The following is a 24,287-nucleotide window of genomic DNA, read 5'->3' on the forward strand; positions in this document are numbered from 1 at the left end:
ATCAGATGAATTGACCGATATGCCAAGGTTTATCAGTAGAAGATTTGGGACTGAAAATGTATGCTCATTGACTTCTGGTCATTATTCTTCTTACTCTTCTCAACTATTCCTTACATTGGATTCAAAAGAGGCCGCTCTTTCATATCCTCCTCATGCTTCATTCTTCCTTTTCCCACCCTCTCCCACCATCGATGTTCCACTTTTACTGGAAATAAAATAAATGATGTAAATGTTTTGAATTTTTAAATACTGCACTTTCAGGTCAAGAGAGCAATTAAGTTCTTGCAAGTTTTATTTTTTTTAGTCTAAAGGTCACCTAAAATATCTTATTTATAGGGTGAGAGAAATAGGCTAGGATATGTCTGCTCACACTTTGCAAGCATATCACAATATCTTCTCCCTAAGTACTTAATAGAACCCAAATTTTGCATATCATGTTTTGAAGCATTTTCCCTTCTTTTTAATGAATGAATGAATAAATGAATGTATAATTTATTGCATACTTTTATGTGCAGGCACTTTCCTGAGTGCTTTCCCTGCACTACCTTGTTGAATTCTCTCAGTAATACTGGGAGCTAGTGCTATTATTATCATCCCTATTTTACACATGAAGATATTGAGAGAGAAATTTATTTGCTCAAGGTTCACAGCATTTCCTCATCTTAAATCCTCATTGCCTAAGGCAGCTAATACAGTAGCTTCCTATCTGATTTCCCTGCCTCTAGTCTCCTTAAATCTAGGAATGATAAGCAGGCTATTTAGTGGCCAGTGGGAATGAGTGCTTACTATAAACAACCAGTGTGGCCATACCAATGCATATGGGAGGAATATCCCTGCTGCTTAAATCTATCTAAACAGCTGTGAAATTCTATGATTGACCTTCTCCAAAATTTTGGGCAGGTCCCTATTGCCTGCAGAATCAACATGCAGATTTCTTACCATGGACTTTAGTAAAGCCCTCATGTGATCTGATCTCATTTCTACTTTCATTCTTACCTAATTTCTCACTACTGTCCTTTATTCAGTTTATGCCTCAACCAATCTTGACTACTCATCATTCCCCAGATAACGATTTTTCTGCTCTCTGTGCCCTGTTTACACTTTGACTGCTTCCCAGTCTGTTTCCTCCTTACTGTGGACTAACCTCTCTCTCTAGGCCCAGCTCAGATGTTGGTTACATCCTCTATGGCAACTTTTTTTATACCCACAAACGTAAGTAAATTTTTACTTCGTGTGGACAGAGAACTTTTTTTTTTTTGTTGTTGTTACTTCTCTTTTGGCACCTAATTCATTTTACAAATAGTAGTTATACACATTTCTTGCCTACCCTAATGGATTTTAAACTCTTTAAGGTCAGGGACCATGTGTAATACAACTCTGTATCTCCCTTACAGTGCCTGACACCTGAGTGTTCAACAAGTATTTATCAAATTGAACTGAATATATGTCATAGTGGTATTTATGATGGGGCTATTGCTATTACAGTAGTTCTCCCTTATCCATGGTTTCACTTTCTGCAGTGTTAGTAACCATCGGTCACTTGAGGTCTGAGACTATTAAATGGAAAATTCCAGAAATAAACAGTTCATAAGTTTTAAATTGTCACCATTCTGAGTAGAAATTTCTGACGAAATTCTCCTGTTGTCCCGCCCCATCCCACCCAGGATATGAATCATCTCTTTGTGTGAATCATCCCTTTGTCCAGTGTATCCCACCCCTTAGTCACTTAGTAGCCATCTTGGTTATCAGACCCTCTGTTGTGGATCGCAGTGCTTGTGTTCAGGTAAACCTTATTTTAGTTAATAATGGTCCCAAAGCACAAGAGTAGCAATGCTGGCAATTTGGTTATGTCAAAGAGAAGCTTCAGAATGCTTGCTTTAAGTGAAAAGGTGAAAGTTCTTGACTTAATAAGGAAAGGAAGAATTGTATGCTGAGGTTACTAAGATATACAGTAAGAATGAATCTTCTATCTGTGAAGAAGGAAAAAATTCCTGCTAGTTTTGTTGTTGCACCTAAAATTTCAAAAGTTATGGCCCTAGTGCATAAGTGCTTAGTTAAGATGGAAAAGGCATTAAATCTGTACAATAAGATATTGTGAAAGAGAAAACATCAGCCGTAATTTTTATTACAGTATATTGTTATAACAGTTCTATTTTATTATTATCGTTAATCTCTTACTGTGCCTAATTTAGAAGTTAAAATTTATCATAGGTATGTATGTATAAGAAAGAACAGTGTATGTAGGGTTATGTGCTATCCATGGTTTCAGGCATCCACTGAGTGTTGGCACATACCCCCTGTGGGTGGGTAAGAGGGGACTACTCTATATTCATTTTGTGATTGGGTCACTGTAGGCATAAAGATTGTAAGATTTGTCCAGGGGATTTAAAGACTAAGACCAGATCCACATTATCTTGATGACTAGTCAGTACCCCTTTCTCAAGACACTGAGATGTCACCATAAGGTTTTTCCGGAAAAGACTGTGGACTGGGGACACATTTTTTAACCTCTGAGCTATACATCAAAAGTGTCAGCTCTGCCAGAACAAAGTCCAAAGAATGAGGAATCTTAGGTCCAACTGGATTTGGGTTAATGTAGACTGATGGCTCATTCTCTTCTCTTTTTCTCTGGGATAGTGAATTAATTAATACAGTTTTCTTTCTCTTGGAATTATCAGTGGGTTACTGGGTAAAAATTGTATTCTGATCACTACCTCTTCTGGCAGTGATTTTTCTTTCCAGTATTGGAGACTACTGCTACCCACCACAGTGGCTGATGCAGCTTTTATTAACACTGTGATTTATCTGTAGCTTTTTTGTAAGCCTTTGTTTAAAAACTCACATTTCCCTGAGTCTACATTTTAACCAAATCAACAGTCTGTTTGCACACTGTGGTCTTTAAATTAGCCCAGATTGCTGTTCTTTCTCATGCTTGGTTCTCATCCCCTCCGCTCTGCCCCTTCTTCCTTTTACCTCTGAAGAAACAAACTGTTACCTGAATGAAATCTAAAACTTGCTGGTGTCTTTGTTTGGCAGCTGCAACTTCGCTGTCTGAGATTGCTTCCCTCAGGGACTGTTGGGTATTCAGAGAATCCAGCTCCACAACAGCAGAAAGGCGGCAATACAGACTAATAAATTTCTCCCTGTAGCTGCAAAAATGAACTGGAAAATGGACAAGCAAAATAAAGCATGTTAAGATCTGGTATCAAAATAGAGAAATTCATACCTCAGAGAAAACAAGTTGAATGAAAACATGATTTATTAATCCTATCAGTGGAAAATATTAGGCCATAAATAAATTATAAATGTGCTCTTAAGGGGCCAGTTGTCTGGCTTTAGTCAGACAGTATTCCCTTTTAAGGGTTACCAAGTCCTGGTAAAGTATGGGGAAGTGGGGTTCGCTGAAGCTGCAGTTTATGTTCAGCCTCTAAGGTTGTGCTGTTTTACACACACACACACACACACACACACACTACTGAAAAAATACGTTTGCTTGTCACTTTAAAGAACAAAAAAAGCCAGGTAGCAACTTGAAACCTAGTTTTCATTGCCATGTCTGATTTCCAGTATGTATCTTGTATGTTCCTTTCCAAGGCCAGAAGTCCTAGAAGATACAAGACATGCTTTTCTCAGGGTGTATTTTGTCTTTTGTCTGGCTGGGAAACTTCCCTAAAGACCTAGTATGATAGGTGTGATCCTCCTGCCTCTCTGCTCCTTAGCTCCTCTGGAAGGATATGGGGCTGATGCTTGACAGATCATTTTTGTCTTCAGCACACTTGGCCTTCCTCTCTTAAAAAACAGCGGGCCAGAGGCCAGAGGAAACAGCCTAACCTTCATCTCCATCATGGAGGAGGGAGAGAGGAGCGTGGGACTCAGCTTGGTGCAGGCAACATGAGGTGGTCAGATTTTTCTCTGACTGGCTCTGATCACATACCATAACTTCAGATTCCAGTAAGATGAGGAAGGCATCTTGACTCAGACAAGTGTAGTACATGTCTCTTCCAGGCCATTGATGAATTTGGAGACTCTCTCTACAGGAACCTCACTTACTCTGTGTACCTCTGACCTGTACCAGTGCATTTTATGCTTTGGAAACAGGTCTGTTATAACTCAGCAGATCTGTGGAAACATTTTTATTCTGGCTTCTTTGGTGAGGAATTCTAGGAAGAATGTCTCATGACTGCCTTTGGGCCTCTTTGCTGTTGATTCCTGAGACCCAGACCTAGCCATTTAGGGAAGCTAAGACCACACTACCTCATAATGGGGCATCTGGTCACTTTTGCACCTCAACAAGGAAGCCCTACTTCTCTGCGCATTGAAAGATTTTTGTGCACCCTACAATTCGCATCTTACTACTGCCTGCTTCCTTGCTTGATTTCCTCTTAGGATGAAACTCAGGTGAGTGTAAGGATAACCTGCTCTGTTTGTATTTTGTCATATGAAAGTGGTAGAGAAGAATGGAGTGAGGGCTGCAGTGGTCCATCCTTATTCGAGCTCTGCATCATTTCAAGGAGGTATTTCTGAATTCAGGTAGTTTCAATTCTGGGGTTGATTTTCCTCTCTGGTGTCAGATCCTTCCTTCTCACTTCCTCTGCTCTAGCACTTCCTAAATGACAAACTATTAAGCTCTTCCCAAGTAATCTATTTTTCATGCTTTTCTCTGATTACAGACGTCTTTAGAGTTCCTTCTTGACTCAGGATAAAATCCAAACATCGCTAGGAAGAAAACTTGTGATCTAGGATTTGAATATATCTTCAGTCATATCTTTTATCATGCAACAGCCCTCCACCCATGTTGACCCTACGCTTGGGTCAGGCTGAACCTACTGAAGTCTTTTTGTACTTCCAAGCTAGTGAACATGGTGTTTCCTTCTCCTCCAGCACCCTTCTCTACCAATACCTGCAGGTCAGCTTCTTTTGATACTTGAAAATTCAACTTAAATGTCGTCTTCTCAGTGAAATCTTCACTGACACCTCTTTCCCTCTAGGCAGAATTAATTTCTCTCCTTTGTGCTCCTAGACCACTTGTTTATAAATGTATCAGGACTCTTACTCATCCTGCTTTACTGTAATAATGTGTTTACTTGATTGGCTTGGGATTAAGACTGTGATTTCTTTGAGGGCAAGAATCATGTCTTCTGTTAATTTTTATTTCCTCAAACCTGAAACATTATAGCTTTTCAGTTAATGTTTATTGACTGAATGAACAACAACAAACACCCTGATCTGAAGACGGCAGACCCTTCCTCCAATGTCTCCTCTTTCCCTCTATTCTTTCTTTTCTCAAGGTGCTCTTGATTTTCCTGTTTCAAAAGGTGTACTTCAGGTCTGTGATATTTACTGGCAGCTCTACAGGAAAGAGTCACCATTACTTTGTAGTTTACTGTTGACCCTGGTAGCTCCCTGAATGTGTCTTTATGCCTTTCAAGGGGGGATTATATCCTGTTCACACTTGACAGATGTCCTCTCTTGGCTGGGGAGTGAAGAGAGTGAAGTGCCTCACAGTCTGCCTTTCCAAACCAAGTTGTCAAAAAAAAAAAAAATCAGCTTTTTTCCTTCTTTCTAAAATATGACTGGGAAGATAGTGAGAGGCACTGAAGAATTTCTTTAAAGGAAATACTATCAGTCCCGTCTGAATTCTAAAATGCCAGGGTGTCCACAGCTTTCTCTTGTTGTGTCTCCTTGTGGTAAGAGCCTTGGATCAGTGGGTGGTCTCCCAGCACCCACACCGCCCGTGCCACTCACCACAGTGAGCTGTGAGGACCTTTCAGTGACAGCGACAGGGCTGCACTTTCTTGCTCCAGTGGTTTTTATCCAGAGCCTTTAATGTTACTTTAACAAATGTTACTTTAACATAGTCTTTTGTGGTTTAGCAATGATACATTCGGTAGCCATCACTGAGGAGGGGAGGATAGACTGGAAGCTTCTAATTTTTTTCTAATGTGAATCACATGCATTTTATAGGCAAATGCTATAAGGATACAGAAATGCATTATCCGGACTGCATGATTTGTTAGTAATTTACTAAGACTTATTTTCTGTGGTGTTCTCTCTCTCTCTGTCTTTTTCTGTATAAGATAATGAAGACTCAAATGCTGTCAGCACCAACACTAGAAGTCAGATTAGGAGTATGGTAGAGTGGAACTTACTCAGGCTTAGATATCAGACAGAACTGGGTTTGAACCATAGTTTGTTTTTTTTTTTCCCGCAAGAATTTAAATTATTCATATCAACACTTTTTGATTTAGAGACCAATAAATGACATCTAGATAACAATGTTTTACCTACTATAAAGCCTCCTTTAGCTCCAATGCCAAAGGAGAAATATTTTTTTGAATCATAGTTCTGCCACTTACTGCCTTTGCAATAATAAGCATATAACCTCAGGGAGCCTCAGTTTCCTCATATCTAAGACAGGGATAGTGATGCCTACCCAGGATTCAACAATATAATATATATCAAGTGCCCAGCACAGCAGGTGGCACATATTAGAGACAAAATAAATTTCTGTCCACATCCCTACCCCATCCTCCTGGGGAATCATGATGCATTTAGTAGTTAGAGTATTAGAATGGAATTGAGACTGGAATGCTCTTCCTAAATAACTCAATAAAGTCCTGATCAATCTGGGCCATGTGGCCTAGTTTGGAAGCTAAGGAATCAATAAGATTACCTCCTAGGTCAGTTTAGTTCCATGATTCTTTGCCAAGGTGTCAGAAAGAACCTGGGTATAAGATACCTCTCTAAAGATTCCTGGTAGTGAATGAGTTGACAGTTGGAATTCAGGAATGGTATCCTAAATCATGAAAAATGGGCATTAGGAATGAGGGTTGAGACTGTGCCATTTCTTGTAAGCCTGTGGCCTGGATTCCATTAGGCTCAATGCCTGGATATCCCACAGGCACCTCAAACAAAACTCATCATTTGTCAAACTGAACTAACTCATCATCTCTCCCCTCCCCCAAACCTGTTCCTCCCCTTTTATTTCCTGTTTTGGTAGATGGCAACATTATCCATCTCAGAATCCTATTCAGACTCTCTGGCTCCTCCATCTTACTCTTCAGCCGCATTAAATCAATCACAAAGTCCTATTGATTTTAACTCCTAAATTCCTCTTGCCTCTGCCTTCTCTTGTGTACCCCTGCTGTGGCAGTCTCAGTTTGGGTTCTTATCACTGTCCACCTGGGCCAGTCTCTTTCTTAACTGTCTCATTGCCTCTAGTCTCAGCCTCTTTTCTGCTCTTTTGCAATCCACAGAGTTGCTAAAACCTAGTAAGACTGTATTATTTCTTTTCTTAAAACCTTTTACGTCTCCTCATTGCCTATAGGATAAAGTCTAACCTTTTTAGGATGGCATAGCCCTTTGTGATTTCGTACTTTTTTAATTTTTAGTTTTATCTCCGTCACTCTTCCTGGGGTACCTTAAGCACCTGTCACAATGAGTACACAATTAAGAGTGTACTTAATTGGGCTGCGTTTTCTAAGCCTTTGTGCATGCTGCTCCTTCTGCTTAAAGTGATTTTCCTTTTCTACTCTGCCTTTTCTTTCTTTTTCTGAATGTTTACTTACCCTTCAAGGTCTAGCTCAAATATTGCCTCCTTAAGAAAGGATTAAGTGTCTTTCCTCTGAAATTCAACAGCCTGCCTCTTACAGCAGGGTTTTCATTGCATTGAGACTGTTGGTATAGATGTCTGTATTCTCCACTGGATTCTAGGCTTCTGGTGGGTAGATTGTGTCCTGTTAATATCTGCATGTGCAGCCCCAGCACAGTACTTGGCATACAGTGGAGACTCAGTAAATGTTTGTTGAATGAAGGATGCAGCCAAGCACTGAAGTATGAAATGTATACCAGGCTTCAAACTGTTTTTTAAAAATTCCCCAGTTTCTTGATCTTCCTAGTCCAGTCAATATGAATCATAGAGCCAAGGAAATCGATAAAAGAACTTTCCTCTTCATAGGCCTGCTTTCAGTTGTGACTGCGCACAGGGTTATGGCAGGGCGACCTCCTCAGTGCAGGCTAGGCAAATCCTTGAGGCCACATCACTGGACAGAGTTTCTAAGGGCTTTTCCTTTCATTTCTGGGAACAGCATAAATAGTGACCCTTGTCAGCCCCCAGGCACATTCTTTATTACTGCAGAGGAGTGCTAGCCTGCTCCTCTCCAAAGGGTAGGGTGTGTCAGCCCTCATGCTGTGGAGGGGGGTGGGTCTGCAGTTGTACCACTTTGCTTCAGCTCAACCCTGCTCATAGAGGTCTCACAGCATCCTTCTGTGTGATGGCCTCTCTCTCCCCTACAAGTAATCCAATGAAGGAATACCCTATGGCTTTGCCCCAGCCTAGTCTTTCCTCCAGAAGACAGAGGGCTAAGCTCCTCTGTCATTTTGTCCTTGCTAGATCTAGTTAGTGCTGGAATAGGCACAGATGCAGGTTTCCATAGCTGGTTAGCAGGTTAATTATGATTCACTGAGGCCATTGGCAGGAACATGGTCAGGGTGCCAAATCTCAAGTCCTTTGCCTGGGACAGGGAAGACTTATACAAGTCAAACTGAAATATAGTGTAACATTTTATTCTGTTATAGTGTACATATTCCCATAATTTGCATTTTTTCAAGTTTTGTTAGAACTCCTGTGTTACTAAAATTTCGGAGTTCTGACTGAATTTCCAACAACATTCTCTTTCTCAGAAATGCTTAGTGTATCAGTTGAGCTTTTAGTGTGGACCTATCTGTGAAAGATCGAAGTCCCAACTTATAAAAAAAACAAGTGAAAATTGCTTAGCACTTTTCCTGGAGGGGCTTAGGCCCACTAGAGCAAGCTCTTAGATGATACTATTAATGCTTAGCAGGCTGATGTCTGACGGAGGAAATAACTCTGATAATCTGCCTCTTTGAAAGCTCTCATTGCTTGAGGATAGGAGAGAGTTTATCATGATTCTTACTAAGGCCCAGTAATATTTAAAAAATTGGTGCTAGTGGTGCTAGAGTACGTTAAGCGTAGTACTAGAGTGTATTAATTTCCCGCTACTGGCAACATTTTCTTCTGAGCCCTAGAAAAGGCTAATAGAATTGTGTATGCCAGTGGAAACAAGCCTAACCAAGTGGTCTTTTCTGGAAACTTACATGGTCCTCATTATTCAGCTGGATCACCAATGATACAGTAATGAGGGAGAACCAGGAGGGTAAGAAGTTATGTTTTATTCTAGGAAAAAAATATCTTAAAGTCAGGAACTATTGAGACCCAGGTTTTGATCTATGGCCTGGTTTTCATAGATGAAGGCTAGTTTCTAATGGCCTTACATTACTTTTGGTATTAAGAAAAGGTAAGTCAGGTCAGAGATAGGCCCTGTTGGATTCTATTACTGTGCTAACCACAATCCTACTTCTGTTAAGTTCCTAAAATGTCTTTTTCTCTGTGTCTAGGCAGTACTACTTCGTGTGGTGTTAGAAATGCAGATTCTCCAGCTCCTTCCCAGACCTACTGACTCAGCATCTCTGGAGTGGGACTCCAAGAAACTATGTTAACAAGCTTTCTGAGTGTTTCTTATGCACACCAAAGTTTGAGTAACACTGTTCTTGGGCATCATATCCTAGAGTATGTTTTCTGTGGGTTTTTAGTAAGTGCCATGCCCAAAATGGTTTGAGTCATTGCCAAATGAATTTGGAAAATGCTGGGTTAAACAAAGTTAAGCTAACTAGCTAGTTATGTATATATGTGTGTATGTGTGTATGTATGTGTGTGTGTGTTTAGGGGGACTACCAGATTGTGCAGAGCTTTTAATACGTTACTCTACTACTCAGACTTCTCCACTGAATTTCCAGTACACTTAAAGTAACATCCAAAGTCCTTATCATGATCTGGGAAGCCCTGCGTGGTCTGGCTCCCGCTGACCTTCTGATCTCACTTCCTGTCTTTGTTGCTCTTGCTTACCACACCCCACCTACGCTGATCTCTTAGCCAAGCACACTCTTGCTGTAAGGCCTTTGCAATCGCTGTTTTCATTGCATGGAAATCTCAGGTCTCTGCTCAAATATATCTTCTGCAGAGAGGCCTGCCCAGGTCCTCCTATACAAAATTGCAGTCCCTGTCACTTCAGTCCCTTACCAAGATTCATTTTTCCTCATAGCCCTCACTGCTGCCTGACATTTACAGTATTGTTTGTTGATTGGCTTACTGTTTCTCTCCCTCACTGGAGTGTAAGCTCCACGAGGAGTTTGTTCATTGCTGATTCTTTAGTACCTGGAATAGTGCCTGGCACATAGTAGGTTACTTAATAAGTAGTTATTGATGAATTCATGAACAAATGAGTGAAGAGAGGAAATTGTAGAACAGAGAGTGACAACAGTAGGATTAAGTGTGGCTGCCCCAAAAAAGTGTGTGAGCCTCCCAGAAGGCAGGATGGAGAGGACGCTTCCAGGGCTCGGTCCTCCAGGGTCTCGGGAGTCACGTACTATTTTGACTGATACCAGATTATTTATTGTTCCCAGGCAGGCCACTGAAGCATGAGGAAATGAATTTCATGTATTTTTGCCTGTAATCAGGGAACAGTAATGACCATTTCACATAGAATGGACTCCTGGTTAGCTTTCTAGTGAAGTATTTTCTTTGGTTCTTTTCCCTGTCATTTACCTATCCCTGGGAAATCATTTGCTTTCATGGCTTTAGATGTTATCAGACACTGGCCTAACTGCTGTGTTTAGTACTCAGCTTTCTCTCCTGCATTTCTACTGCTGATTGGATATGTCCACTTGGATGTTGAATTAGCACCTTCAGACTCAAGATATTTGGAGCTAAAAGCATCACTTTCTCCCCCAAGGCATTTTCTTCTCTGATTTCCTTAGGTTTGGTAATGGCAGCAATGTCCTCACAGTCTTTGAAACTAAAAACAGTGGGGGTCCTCTGGAAGTCTCCAGACTGTCTTTTCTCATTCAAACAGTTGTCCAATCTTGTTGATTACTTCCAGTGTTTCTTACATCTGTATTTGTTTCCTTTTTTTGTTTTGTTTCTTCCTAACACTGGGTTATTATAATAACCTCTGAACTGTCTCCCCAAACCTGCTCTGCTTTCAGTCCATCTTAAACAGATTCCACAGCCTGACTTTTAAAATAGTGCCCACTATGGCTACGAGTTGTCCACACAGCTTTGTAGCTGTTTCCTCAGACCATTTCTCAGATCTAGCCAAACTGGGCTCTCTTGAGTTTTTGTATTCTTACATCTTTGCTCATTCTGCTCCCTCTTACAGAAAAGCTTTTACTGTCCATGTTTACTAACATCCTGTCCTTTCTTTAACACCCACATCAAGATCCTCTCTCCAAGGTGGTTCCTGATGTTTTCTTTCAGAAGATGTGCTTCACTTCTTTTTTCAGTATCACTTTATACTTACAATTTTGGCACGATATACTTCATTTAAAAATTAACTTGTATTCTTACTTTACTCCTGCCACTGTACTAAAAGCCCCTTGAAGGCAGTCTTTGTCTTACTCATCTCTGAATCTCCCAGTAGGCACCCAGTATATTTGTATTGACTTGAATTGAAATATCTTGACCTAAACTATGTTTTGTAGTAGCAATGCAGTTACAACATAGGCTAATACTGTTCTTTGGATGGGGAACTCAATAAATGGTCACATTCACATTCAGGCCTTTTGGGAGTGGTATGGCCAATGTTAATTAATCATTTGGTACAGAAAAGAAACTGGAAGGGTAAGTGATTGCCAGTGCCTCACAATAGAGGATCCAATACTCTCCAGTCCCAGTCTGTAAGTCTGATTCAGGCTTCTCTAATAACTCTCTCTCCTCTGGAAAATAACAATTGCTGTTCATCAGCTTTTGGGCATCTGAACTGCTTGGAGCAAGGGAAACTGGGAGGCTTAATCTATTTATCCTCGAGATAAATTCAGATTTGGATATGCCCAAGTCTCAAAAGAGACATCAGGCATTTGCCTTGTCTGCTTCTGAATTTGGTGGCTGGGGAGCAATCCAAAGAGAGTCTGCCTCCATTCCACCCACCCAGTCACTCACCCTCCCACAAATCCTACAATTCATTTGAACTGATGGAACTCTTGTTAATTGCAGCTTATTGGCCTGTTACAGGATGAAGCACGGGGAAGAGACAAAGCCTCTCTATTCACATATTCAGTGGGCAGCAGGGGTCTCTGCAAAAATAGAGAACCTGGGGCCCAGGCTATTCATTTTTGAAAGTCAGGACAAGATCTTCCACCATTCAGAATCCCACATTATAATCACAATATTGCATCCTGGGAGACTCTGTCAGTTTCTCAAATGTCCTGCTAGAAATTTAGAGTCTATTTAATATTAGAGTCTATTTAATAAATCAGCACTACTTATAGGCTTTTTCCCTCCTCCGAAGTGATACGTACTTTACATTTTAATTTCAGGTTTTTTTTTTTTTTTTTTTTTCCTGGTTGAAGGAAAGAGGGGTTGGGGGTGGGGAGAGAAGAAAGAAAGAAAGAAAGAAAGAGAAGGGGCAGTGCTTTTTATGAAAACATCAGTTCTTGTATTTATGTTTTAGGAGAGCAAAAGGGAGGCAAGAACTGCAGCCTGATAACTGAACTTTCTGTTTAGAAGTCCCTCCTCTCCATTGAGCCTTAGCTAGGTTTCAATAATTATTGCTCAGGCACATAGTCTTGGAGCTTTGCTTTCTCTCAGACTTGTACACAGTTCTAGGAAGGGTTGTTGCCAAAGCCATCATGTGATTTATTGACCCTCCACTGGGACAAGGGGGAACAGATATAACTTTGTGATTTTATTATAAGGAGGCTGGGTTAATATTTCTAGGTGAAACAAGCTACTATACCAAGTTCAAACATCTGAAGAGGGAGGTTAAGAAACCCTGAGTGTGGGGTGTAAGGATTATTCTGTCCTGGGGCTGTACAGACGTCGTCTGAGGCAGGGAGCAGGAGAAGAAAGGACACATTGTGACCCATTTCCAACACCTCCTGTGTGTAGAGGCGGAAGTTCCTTGCCTGCAGAGGGACACGCGCGGAGGAAAAATAGGAGAGTTACAACATGGCACTTACATAAACAACACCAAACTGGCATAAAACATCTAACAAAATTACACGACTTCAAGCTTGGAATTTTTATACAACATAAATATTAGGGTTCAGCCAATTTAATAATGCTATATAAAATCAAGATTTAAGGCAGTAATGTTCCACATAAACTCTGAAAACAACATTTATGCTTCTTATAAAAGCAGAAAATGATTGCGTTCTGTGGGCTTTTCAAAATGATGAATATAATTACACGAAGCAACAAAAATGGATTGAATTAAAAATCCACTAGTTTCAATTTAAGTTGGTTAAGGGGGGAAAATGTAGTTTCTGGCCAAGGACTGAGTAAATTTTACAAGTATCCAAAAAAAAAAAAAATGTTGTATGCACTCTTAGGCAGTTAGGCAGCCTTCTCCCAACATGTATATGTAGCCCAAGAGTCACCAATGAAATATGAGCTGCTTCAAACCTGCTAAGCCCAAGAAACCCTTAATAGTATCTACTGTCACAAGCTGAGCTGGTATTTTCCCCTCCTCCTGAGTGCACGGCCACCCCTGGAATAATCCAGTTGCTCTCCTAATGTCTTTATAGGCATCTAGTGCAATTCGTTCTTCATCTTGTTGGCTGTTTTGGACTGGCCTTGCTGTATTGACGTATAATCAGAGCAGTACTCCAATGAGCCTCCAATCTGTCCCCTTGCCTCCATGGATCAGAGGCCAATTCATGGTTATCTCTGTTTTATGTAAAGAGAGCCAGTCACTCCTTTTATGTTCTTCTTTATAGGCTAAACTTGGTTCATTTTTTTTGTGTGTGTGTAAAGGGATGGTGTGTGTTGAGTTGGGGGGGATGGTGAATGTAGGTCAGAAAAAAAAAAGAATCCAACCTAATGCTACATTTTGTTAACTTGCTAGACAGAGTGTAAGAAACTTTTACTGTTCTCTTCCATGCCAACAGTTTTCTTTGAAGTTGGGTATTAGTGGAGGAAAGATTTGCATATTTTGACTTGGACAACACAGTAATTTTGACAACAGATTTTCTGTTTGTGGAAAGACAGCATGGCATAACCTTGGCCTTTGCTATAGATTTACTACCACTAGTCTTCTTTTCTTAGATAAATCATCTGTACATCCAACTGTACACTTGTTTATTTACTTACTTGTTTATATTTTTTTATCCTTGCTTCATGCTATTCTGAAGCTGAGATTTGTTGTCTTTCAAAGTAGATTAGCCAATTATTTTTCCTTGTTTGACCCAAACACAGGAACTTTGGAAGAGGTTAATAACATGGAGGAGCTAGAGAAAAGGTACAGAAGTGCAGTCTGTGTCTACTTACAGGCATCAAATTCAAAATTTGTATGTATGTGCAAAGTGGTATGTAAATCAATGAAAAAAAATTTTTTTCACCTCTTGAGTTTTATGCCATAATGCAGTTTCCATGAGCCATAAAAAGAAGATAAAAACGGTAAAGACTAGTACCTGGTGTAGAGGTATATTGATCTGCTTAAGGAGGGCTTTCACTGCCATCTGGAGCTCGTAGAAGAACAATTGCATGGGGCAGTCAGAAGTATGATCCACACTTTCCATAGATTCAGAGCCAGAAAGCTTTTGGACCCATTCCCACTCCTCTCTGTATGTTGAGTCAAGTTAAAATTAGAAATATAACAAAAGTTCAGAACACAGCACAGAACATTTTTAGTGTATATGTCCATAACCTGGATAACCAATTTTTAATGGTTAAAACTTGATGCAATTCAAGAAATTTGAACTTTTTGCCACCCAGAAGGAGTGTAAAATGAGCTTTTTCTAATTTATGCTTACTTCACCTATCAAACCACATATACCTCAGAAGAGCAGGTCTGATTTGTAATGAATCAGTTTTTGAGATTTGGAACTTTGAAATATTTTGTTGTAATTTCCTGACTGTCTTCATTTTTCTTTCCCTGAAGATCCTTGTGAGTTCTAAGACCCTACATTTTACCACAGGGGCCTCTCCTGGTTAATTCAGTAGTTGGGTAACCACAGGACTCTGGTCCAACTCAGGCAAAAAACCACATGGCACATTTTAACCCTGGCCTGTTGTAATCATGGTACTGTTTGGATTTCCTTCCCCTTACAAAAAAATGAAGAGAATCACAAACAGGAACACCAGACAGTTCTAATAAAAGGAACCAGGGGACACACATCACTGCTTCCATCCTTCCAAACCAGTCAACTGTGTCTTTATTCTGCATGTTCTATAATCCTTCCTAATGAACTTTTCCAAATGCCATGCAGAAGGGAAGGGAAAAGAACGGTGGTGGGAGGAAAGCACATCTGGTTTGTCCCCCAAAGGCTGCTCTTCAAAAGGATCTTGAAAAGATCAAGGTAAATCCCTCTTGGGCAACATTGTTTCCACAGGTATTTTAGCACAAGTGTCTACACACATTTAGTTGGTCCATTTTCTCCTCATAACTCTGCAGGGAGCAGCAGTATGCTCTCAGGCACAGGCTAGAGGGGAAAGGAAAGCCCTCCTGTCCCGAGATGGAAAGAGAGGAGGTGCTAATATATTTTCCCACCCGTGTGAAGAACCTATGAGGGCTCCCCTCAGTGGGTTATACTCACCTGGGCTCCAGTCTATGCATCAGAATATGAAACTGTGACATGAACTTTTCATCAGCACATGTTCTCTTTTAACCAGCTACTCTCTTAAGAAAGTTTCTGCATGATACTGGTTTCATTTCAATTCTCATATTGTAAAAGACTATGGAAAAAGATCTACCCTTTGTCTCAATAAGAGAAAAGAAAATCAAAATTCTACTTCCATCGGGGCATACTGTTGGCTTCACAAATAACTAATCTTTGAGAACCTGCTGGGGAACGATTTCCTTTCTTCCATCGTTGATACTGAACTAAATGAGGAGGTTCTGACTAGCATAAGTATGCACAGACTTCAAAGGACCACATTACTAAAATAGCATCTGCAGTCAAATTAGCAAGTAAATTACCACGAGGAATACCATGAAAGCATCTGCCCACTAACTAATCAGTTTAGTCTGTAAGGTTAAGGGAGAGGGAACCAGCAGAGTGAAGAATACCAGAGTCTTTTGTAAAAACGAAACTTGGACCCTTGGCAAAGGGAGATTAGTTGGTACAATCACTAAAAGAATCTGTACCTTTAAGACATAAATCTAGAAAATGGATGAAAGTAACCACTGCTGAATCAACCAACAAATGAGCCATGCAACCTCTTAGGAAGGACTGAGATAACTGATGCTGATTGTAGAAGTGACCACCAGATGGCAGACTTAGAGTCTAGGTGTAGTTGGTAAGTGAGAGAAGAGAATATGGCAGCTGGTGAGTTCTCTGAAGAGGACACCATCATCATCATCTATCTTCACTGTCATCAAGTATTTAATAAACATTGCAAGACACTACAGTTAATAAATTCCCACCTGAGGGACCAAATTTTAAATGACCAAATTCAAGTCTGTTTGGTTAAGCAAATTCACAGGTGTAACTAGAATCTGGGGGATTTAAATTCTACATTGAAGACTTGACAAATTCCAGAGAGTTCTTTTTCTTTTCTTATCTATTCTTTTCTTTCCTTTTCTTTTCATGTTAAGCACAATTCAGTTTATTATAGTAGACTTTCAGAGGCCTGCTAGAGGACCGTTGTAAAGCTGAGCCAGATTACCAAGATTGGGCAACTTTCCCAAAGCTAACAGGGTAATTCACCATAATGCCAAACCAAAGAGCAGTTTCCAGAAGCTCAGGCCTTGTTACTTCTTTTCTTCCCTAGAGAACCATAAAGAGTATAGGAAACATAAAAAAGTCCTTAGACCAGTGGGGTAGGGGTGGAGAGAATGAGGGTAGGGAGGGTCTTTTAAAATTAAGGGGAAACCAATTTCTCTACTAGAACCCATTTACACAAGTGATTTTTTAAAAAATATGACTTTTTAGGCTGTGAAGAAAAGATACTGGAAATAGCATTGTTGAAAGAAAAGGGTATCTATTCATTGACCAGTTGAGCATCAGTAGTTGCAGAGAGGAAAGTGAAAGGATAGTGTCCTGTTTAAATGGACGCTCACTCCTTCCACCAGCCAACACCGCACGTCGTCCTCATTCTAATGTTAAAACCCAGCTATGCCTTTGCCCCAGTGTGCTAGCCCTGAGGACATCTCATCATAGAAACTTCACTTGCAAGTAACATTTCAGTTTGATGGGCACATCACACTCATCATTTGAGCCATTGCTTCACAAGGAAAATCCAAACTCCTCACAACTTACTTGGAAATGTTATTGTTTTCACGGATCTTCACGTGGCAGAGAATGTTGGGCAGCTTTTGGGTAACAAGAACTTTGATCTGATCTACAGAGCTGCACAGCTTTAGGTAACCCAGGTATAATCCAGGAGAGAGACGCTGATGACTCCTTTTGTGATAGGAGAGAATATCCTGTAGGATGAAAAACAAAATTAAGAACACCTTTAAACGCAGTCTCAAAACCTCTTCCTTCCTTAGATGCACCATGTCATGAACTAGAGGAGCCGTAGCTAAGTAGTTAGTGAGAAATCTTGGGATTCCACCATGAATGCTGAGGATGCATGGTGGTTCAGCCAGTCTCACCTTTAGGAGAATTAGCCTCCAAGTCAGATAATCAGTTATTAATATATTCTGCATATTTATTTTCTTCAGATGTCCCACGAGTGTGTGAATTGTGATTGGGAATAGGCTGGTGTTGGTACTAAAGAAAAATAGACTTCATAATTTCTGTATTTGGAAGGTTTATTGTTTAGCTGGGGAAAGAAATTTGCAAGTGTAAAAACTGACAAAGCAGTACAGAGAGTCTCATTATTTCAGGATAATTGGTGTCAGGAAAAGGATCAAAATGTTATAGTAAATAGAAAAAAAGGATTTGATTCTTTATCTTCAAAAATGAAACAAAAAGTAATACCAATAGACCTACTTATATTATTAACATTTGGGTTGTAGTTATAATTATTCATTAATCCTGAGAACAAAGAGAGAATCAAGTATTGATTCTTGGTTTAATACTTTTAGACTAAATTGTATGATAGCTGAAATGCTGTTCCTAATATTTGACTTTTACAGTGTGATCATGAAGAGGATAACTTTTGTATGAGTATGTGAAGGCTTCATTTTTTCAAAAATTCAAAAAAAGTATATTTTTCCCCCTTGTTAAATAACTGATATTCACATCATTCTCTTATAAAATCCTTGTTCCTTACATGTGTTCTTCAGTTGTTAACTGGCCTACCACTGCTAGATTCTCAGTTGTCAGTGGCTCTGCATGTGATTTGATTAGGTCTCCACATCATCTTCATTAGCTTTGCAAAATTCTTTATCTTTCACACGATTTAAAAATTTACCTTGTAATAGATTTGCATTGAATTTGCATTGTATTGTCACATCACAGTATTCCACAGGCAGCAGAGACTGAATGAAGTTGCTGCAACAGGAAGTGCCAGCCTAATTAAACACAGAGGGACGTTTGACTAGAGTTGTTTCATATGTGGTCAGTTTTCTAGTGAGCTGTTTAGGTTGTGACTTTTGCTTCTCTGTGTGATTGTAGGAATTCAAATAATGAATAATTGGTAATACAGACTCTCCCTCTCCCTATATTGGTTGGTAAGACATTTGGGCAGCATAGGGATGGAACAGAGTTAGGAGTGATGACTCAGGTAACTGAGTATAGGGGAGAGATTCTTATAGGCCAGAGTTTGTCTAACCTGGTTTTCAAAGGGGATAACAAAGAGGGCATCAACCCTACCACTAACTGTAGGGAAGGCAAAAAAAGAAGAGGAAAAAAACAATTAAACTTGTACTCAATCCAGTATGGAACTGAGGCCTTCCTTGACAGTATACTCTGAAGGAGTGATTGCTCCTCTGTAGAATCAACCATCTGCAGCATGCAGCATATGCTGTTGTGTATTGTCTCCTTTATCCCATCCTTATCAAACATACTGAGTTCCAGGTATGGAACCCCATAGGGTTCCATGTAAAACCTGATATTTTGAAGAGGTTAAGAAAGACAGATGAGTAAATGAATGATCATAATATACTGAAGCCAGTTTATAATAGAGGCAATGTAGGCATACAGAGGAATAAGTACTTGTGTTTTTCTTCTTTCATGTTCTTTTCTTGAACTATACTATGAAATTCATGGGAGGGTTTTTTTAAATTGCTTTGTATCCTTACTACCCAGTGCTATTTTTGTATATAATAGGTATGCAACATGTGGAAATCAGGCCATGTCCCTAAAACAGAACATACGAGAATAGCAGAATAAGGACAGAATGAGAATGGGCACAATTGGGAGGAAGATAAAACTAGCATGTATAAAAAAGCAAAGACTAACTTTTAAGATGTTTGGCAAAAGACTAGACTAGAAAAATTTGATTTCATTGTCAAGAAGGAAGGAATTCTTAATATCAGGAGATTGATAAGGCTGAACTTTTTCATCTTGTCTCTTCAGAACAGATCACAGGTAATTACTTAACTAGAGGAAGCTCAGTCAAGGTGAAATTTTGAGAAATGAACAGGTAATCAAAGAAAGAGAAATGGCTAATGAGAGAAGGAAAAATGGAAGTATTTAGATCAGCAGAATTTGACGATATGCACCCCAGGGGTACTTGCTGTGCAAGCAGATACGGCCACAAACCCACAGGTCACTGTATTTGATAACTGGAAGAGTCCCTAAAGGCTGGAAAAGGGCAAATGTGTCTGTCTTTGAAATAGGGAGGGGAGAAACACAGGATGACCCGAATAATTAAAGACCACCAACTTACTGATCTTTGGAAAAAAATGGGAATGAACCATCAAACAATCTGCAGTCACCTAGGAAACCCTACTAAATAGGAATAAGCATGGTTTTGTGAAGGGCAAACATACAGCAGCTTTACTTTGTAACAGGAAAAGAGCAGGATCCATAGACCAGGGAGATATCTCCAGTATCATCTTTTTCACTAGATAATTTGGGAAAAGTAGAGACTGGTCCTTAAAGTCAGTCTGTTAAGCATCTTTATTGATGTTCCAGACAAAGAAATGAAGAATGTGTGTATCAAATTTGTGGGTCCCAAATTTGACGTGGTTTTGATTTTCTGGAAAATAGTAATAAAGCTCTGAATGACCCTATGCATTGGAAAAGTAAACCTATCATAATTAGGGTTGAAACTTAATAAGAAAATGTGCTTGTAAAGATCCAAAACCAAGAGTACAAATATAGGATGGATATGAGTATAAGAGAAAAACATGTAGGGGTCAGAACTGACCACAAATAGAATGTGAGTTAGGAACATACTGTGGTTATGTAAAAACCAACACCATTCTTGGATGGAGTAATTCACTCTTTCATTCAATTTTTAAAGACTATTACTGAGCATCTACTATGTGTTTTCCTGCCTTTACATAGTCATTTATCCTTCATTAGTTAGAATGTTTTTGGAGCCTGAGAAATGCATGGGAAGAGAAAGAAGCTGTCCCAGTCACATAATCTGAGGTACATTAGAAAGGCCTCCTAAGCCAAATTAAATGCCTGTGGGTTTATATATCGCCTGATTTAACCTCTGACCTGCATTTCTAGTCTACTTCCATTACAGTCCTCTTGTGTCTCTTACCTCCAGCCAAAATGGATTGCTTTTTCTTTCTCTGTACATGGCTTGATCTCTCTTCTTTGATTCTTTGTTGGTTTATGAATTCACTCATTCTACCTGCTTTTATTGAGCACCTGCTATGTTTCAGGCATTGTGCTAGGATATTAATGACATCAAGATATGAACTTCCTTTCATGGGACTCATATTTCAGTCTGTGAGAGGGACATGTAAGCAAGTTTTTCTTAACCCAGTGTGATGAAGGTTGTGTGAAGTCCTTTGTGGACCCAAGGGAGGGTGGGATCTACTTTTCCAGCTTTTGCCGTATTTCTTTGCCATGCCCTCTCTTTAATTCAGTTCTCTTTAATTCATTCCTCCTTGCTCCATCCCTCCTGCCCTCCCCTGTCTCTTTCTTTCTCTTTTTTTTTTTTCTCCACCTGGTGAACTTAACTTACCCTGCATGGCTCAGCCAGGTGTCACCTCTTCTACAACGCCTTCCCTGATGTTTCCAGGTAGAGTTAATAGCTGCTTTGTCCGTGCTTCCATAGTACACTGTTTGTGCTGCTATCAGGCTCTGGTTTAATTCTGCCTTGTATTACCTTGATTTGTTTACCAGTCTGTCTCCCTCTCTTGACTGAACTCCTTGAAAGCAAGGTCCTTGACTTACTCATTGTTTTCCCCTATAGCACCTAGAAGAGCTCCTGGCACCTAGTTGGTACTAAAAAATGTTTATTAAATATGAAGTGAGAGGCCCAGAGGTAGTGGGGCTGGGGCTGGGCCTCTGGGAAAGAATATGTTGTGTTGGTGCAGTGACCGGGAAGGGTATACACCACCCTCTCTTCACTGATCAGATATCTTAAGAGCTTATATTAGAGGAACAATATGTAGTTGCTTTTCGAATAACTATAGGGCTTTTATTTTTTTGGATAGGGTATGGAAGCTGAATTACCCAGAGGTCATAACATGGTGGCCGGTGGCCCAAGATTACATGGACTGCAAAGAATATAAGTTTTATGAATTATTTTCTATCTTTTAAAAATAAAAAGTGATTTTATCTAAAACTCTTAAGTTTTCAACTTCTCTTTAAAAATTGGAAAATATTTCAACTTTGGGACCACTGTCTTCTACTGCAATTAGTTGAGGCTGAATAGGACTGTTCTTTAGATGAGACAAGGGCTCTCCAGATAACTGTAACTGTCTATTACTTCTACTTATTTCTTTGTTTTTTTTTTAAAAATTGAGATATAATTCACATACCATAAAATTCACCATTTTAAAGTGTGAAATTCACTATAGTGATCTTTACTATAGTCACAAAGTTGTACAACCATCACCACTATCTAATTCCAGATCATTTTCATCACTCCAAAAAGAAACCTTGCATTCATTAGCTGTCATTCCCCAATCCCTCCTCTCCCTGCCCCTGGAACCACTCATCTACTTTCTGTCTCTATGGATTTGCCTGTACTGGAAATTTTGTATAAATGGAATCATACATTATGTACCATTTTGTGTCTGCCTTTTTCTCCCTTAGCATAATGTTTCCAAAGTTCATCCCTGTTGGAGCATGGATCAGTACTTCATCCATTTTATGGCTGAATGATATTCTACTATATGAATATACCACTTTTGTTTATCCTTTCGTCAGTTGTTGGACCTTTAGGTTGTTTCCACTCTTTGGCTACTATGAATAATTCTGTCATGAACATTGGTGAACAAGATTTTGTGTTAACCCAATTATTTCTTATATCCAGCCCAACTGACTCATTGCCATATCTTCCTGATTCCAGTAGTTTTTGTTTCCCATGTTAGATGTTGCTTGGAGGTAGAGAGAGCAGAAATGTGTTGGAAAAAAGCAGAAAAGGGCAGAAGAGATAGGTCCTGGGCAGCTCAGGTGTAAAAACTACATCATGGGGTCTCTGTAGGTGACAAGAAATGCCTGAGGAGAACAAGAGAAGGAAGGCAGGGATGGAAGGTAGATAGAAGGCAAGTTTCACCGCAGCTTCTCCAGGGTCACACTTTTAAAAAGGATCTAGAGGAAAGGGGGGAGTGTGTAAAACAGCATGGTGGAACGGGAAGGGCACCAGGCTAAGAGTCAGAAGGCTTGTGTCCTAGTCCCACGTGCTGCTTTTTTGGCCGATAAGACCTTGTTGGGTTCCTTCCTTGAAATCCATAGCTTCATTTATGAATTGGACACCAATTACTCACTCAGCCTCACTGGGTTTTCATGAGGATCAAGTGATATTATAGATGTGTGACAGAGAATGTAATACAAATGTAAGAGATTCATCATCAGAGAAAACGTCACCTGTGATACTTCCAGTTATTGAAGTAACCTCTGGAGATTATGGTCAGAGTAACCCAGTACCTGAGAGGGGCCATTCTGTTGGAAATACGGTTGACCCTTGAATGACACAGGTCTCTGCTGTGTGATCTGCTTAGACATGGATTTCAGTAAATATACAAAATTTGTGGAATGTCATGCACACTTGTATTGGGCAAAATTTGTATTGAAATGGGTGGTCTATCTTCATGTAGGCATAAGGCCAATAATATTTAATGTAAAATTAATAATGTGTTAGTTTCCTTACTGTTTCCTAAATTTGCTTTCAGAGAATTACATTACCATATAGTATGCCCCTCTCTCCTATCAGCTTATCATCACAGCTAAATGGTTCTTTAAAAAAATAACAATGTTTCCAATACTGTATTATGAATGTGACTGTAATACTGTATGCCATAAAAACTTTATAACTGTTCATTCATTAGTGTCTAGACTAGTCTACCCTGAAGCAATGGTATCTATTACACTAGGCTACCAAAAAGCAATCATACTGCTGGTCTTTATTATCAATGCATGAATTGTTATACTTGTAAGTAAATGTGAACCTCTTTTTCACATTATCTTTTCACTTTTGATTCTAGTGTTTGTAACAGGTATAACATCTACAGTGTTTTGTATTATATAAGATGATATTGATATAGGTGCTAACATTTGTCTTGTAAGGAGATGGTGTATACTTATGGTGTTGATAAATACAGTACAGTACTATAAACGTATTTTCTCATGATTTACTTAATAACATTTTCTTTTCTCTATCTTACTTTATTGGAAGAATACAGTATATAATACCTGTATAACATATAAAGGATGTGTTAATTGACTGACTAGGTTATCCATCAGGCTTCTGGTCAGCGGTAGGCTGTTAGTAGTTTTTGGGGAGTCAGAGATCGTATGTGGATTTACTACTGTTGGGGGGCTGTGTCAGCTAACCGCTGTGCTGTTCAAGGATCAGCTGTACTCTTACTGCCAGTTAGTTTGCTTGGGGGATTCCCGCTTGTCCATAATAACTTTCTTTTCTTTCCCAAGCAAGTGTGGGAAGGGCTTTTCTCTCCCTTCCAGGTATATGAGAGAGGCCTGTTATGAAGGTCTGGGATTTGATAGGCTCAGAAATTTGAGAGAGTTAGACCCTGGAGGTTCCCTGGGGCACTGAAGATTAGTAGATTAGTTATGGGCTCAGATTTTGTCTGTTTTGAAAACCCCATTGTGGATCATATAGTCTTTATACAGTTTTTCCTCAGTTCTTTTGAAACAGTAGAGGAAGTAGTGAAATGCCTTGAAAGATGACTTGAGTCAGTACCTAGGGTCCCCTGGGAGAGTAGAGATGAGGAGGAGATGGATTGGGT

The 24,287-nt window shown here is 39.6% G+C and overlaps 1 protein-coding gene and 1 long non-coding RNA gene across 3 annotated transcripts in view; one reads left to right on the forward strand and one right to left on the reverse strand.

Moving 5' to 3' along the window:
• Window positions 1–24,287, forward strand: part of LOC123615662 (uncharacterized) — a 106,724-nt gene that overhangs the window by 26,163 nt on the left and 56,274 nt on the right. The window lies entirely within an intron of this gene.
• The window catches only part of ANKFN1 (ankyrin repeat and fibronectin type III domain containing 1), a 335,257-nt gene that overhangs the window by 24,292 nt on the left and 286,678 nt on the right, over window positions 1–24,287 (reverse strand). The window contains exons 15-18 of the mRNA XM_010951115.3: window positions 17,278–17,444; window positions 14,488–14,638; window positions 12,813–12,981; window positions 2,996–3,162 (exon numbers count right to left, since the gene is read on the reverse strand). Of these exons, the coding sequence (XP_010949417.3) occupies window positions 2,996–3,162; window positions 12,813–12,981; window positions 14,488–14,638; window positions 17,278–17,444 (654 nt within the window). The remainder of the gene's footprint in view (window positions 1–2,995; window positions 3,163–12,812; window positions 12,982–14,487; window positions 14,639–17,277; window positions 17,445–24,287) is intronic.

This window comes from Camelus bactrianus, chromosome 16 (genome assembly GCF_048773025.1).
Source record: "Camelus bactrianus isolate YW-2024 breed Bactrian camel chromosome 16, ASM4877302v1, whole genome shotgun sequence".
Taxonomy (NCBI): Eukaryota; Metazoa; Chordata; class Mammalia; order Artiodactyla; family Camelidae; genus Camelus; species Camelus bactrianus.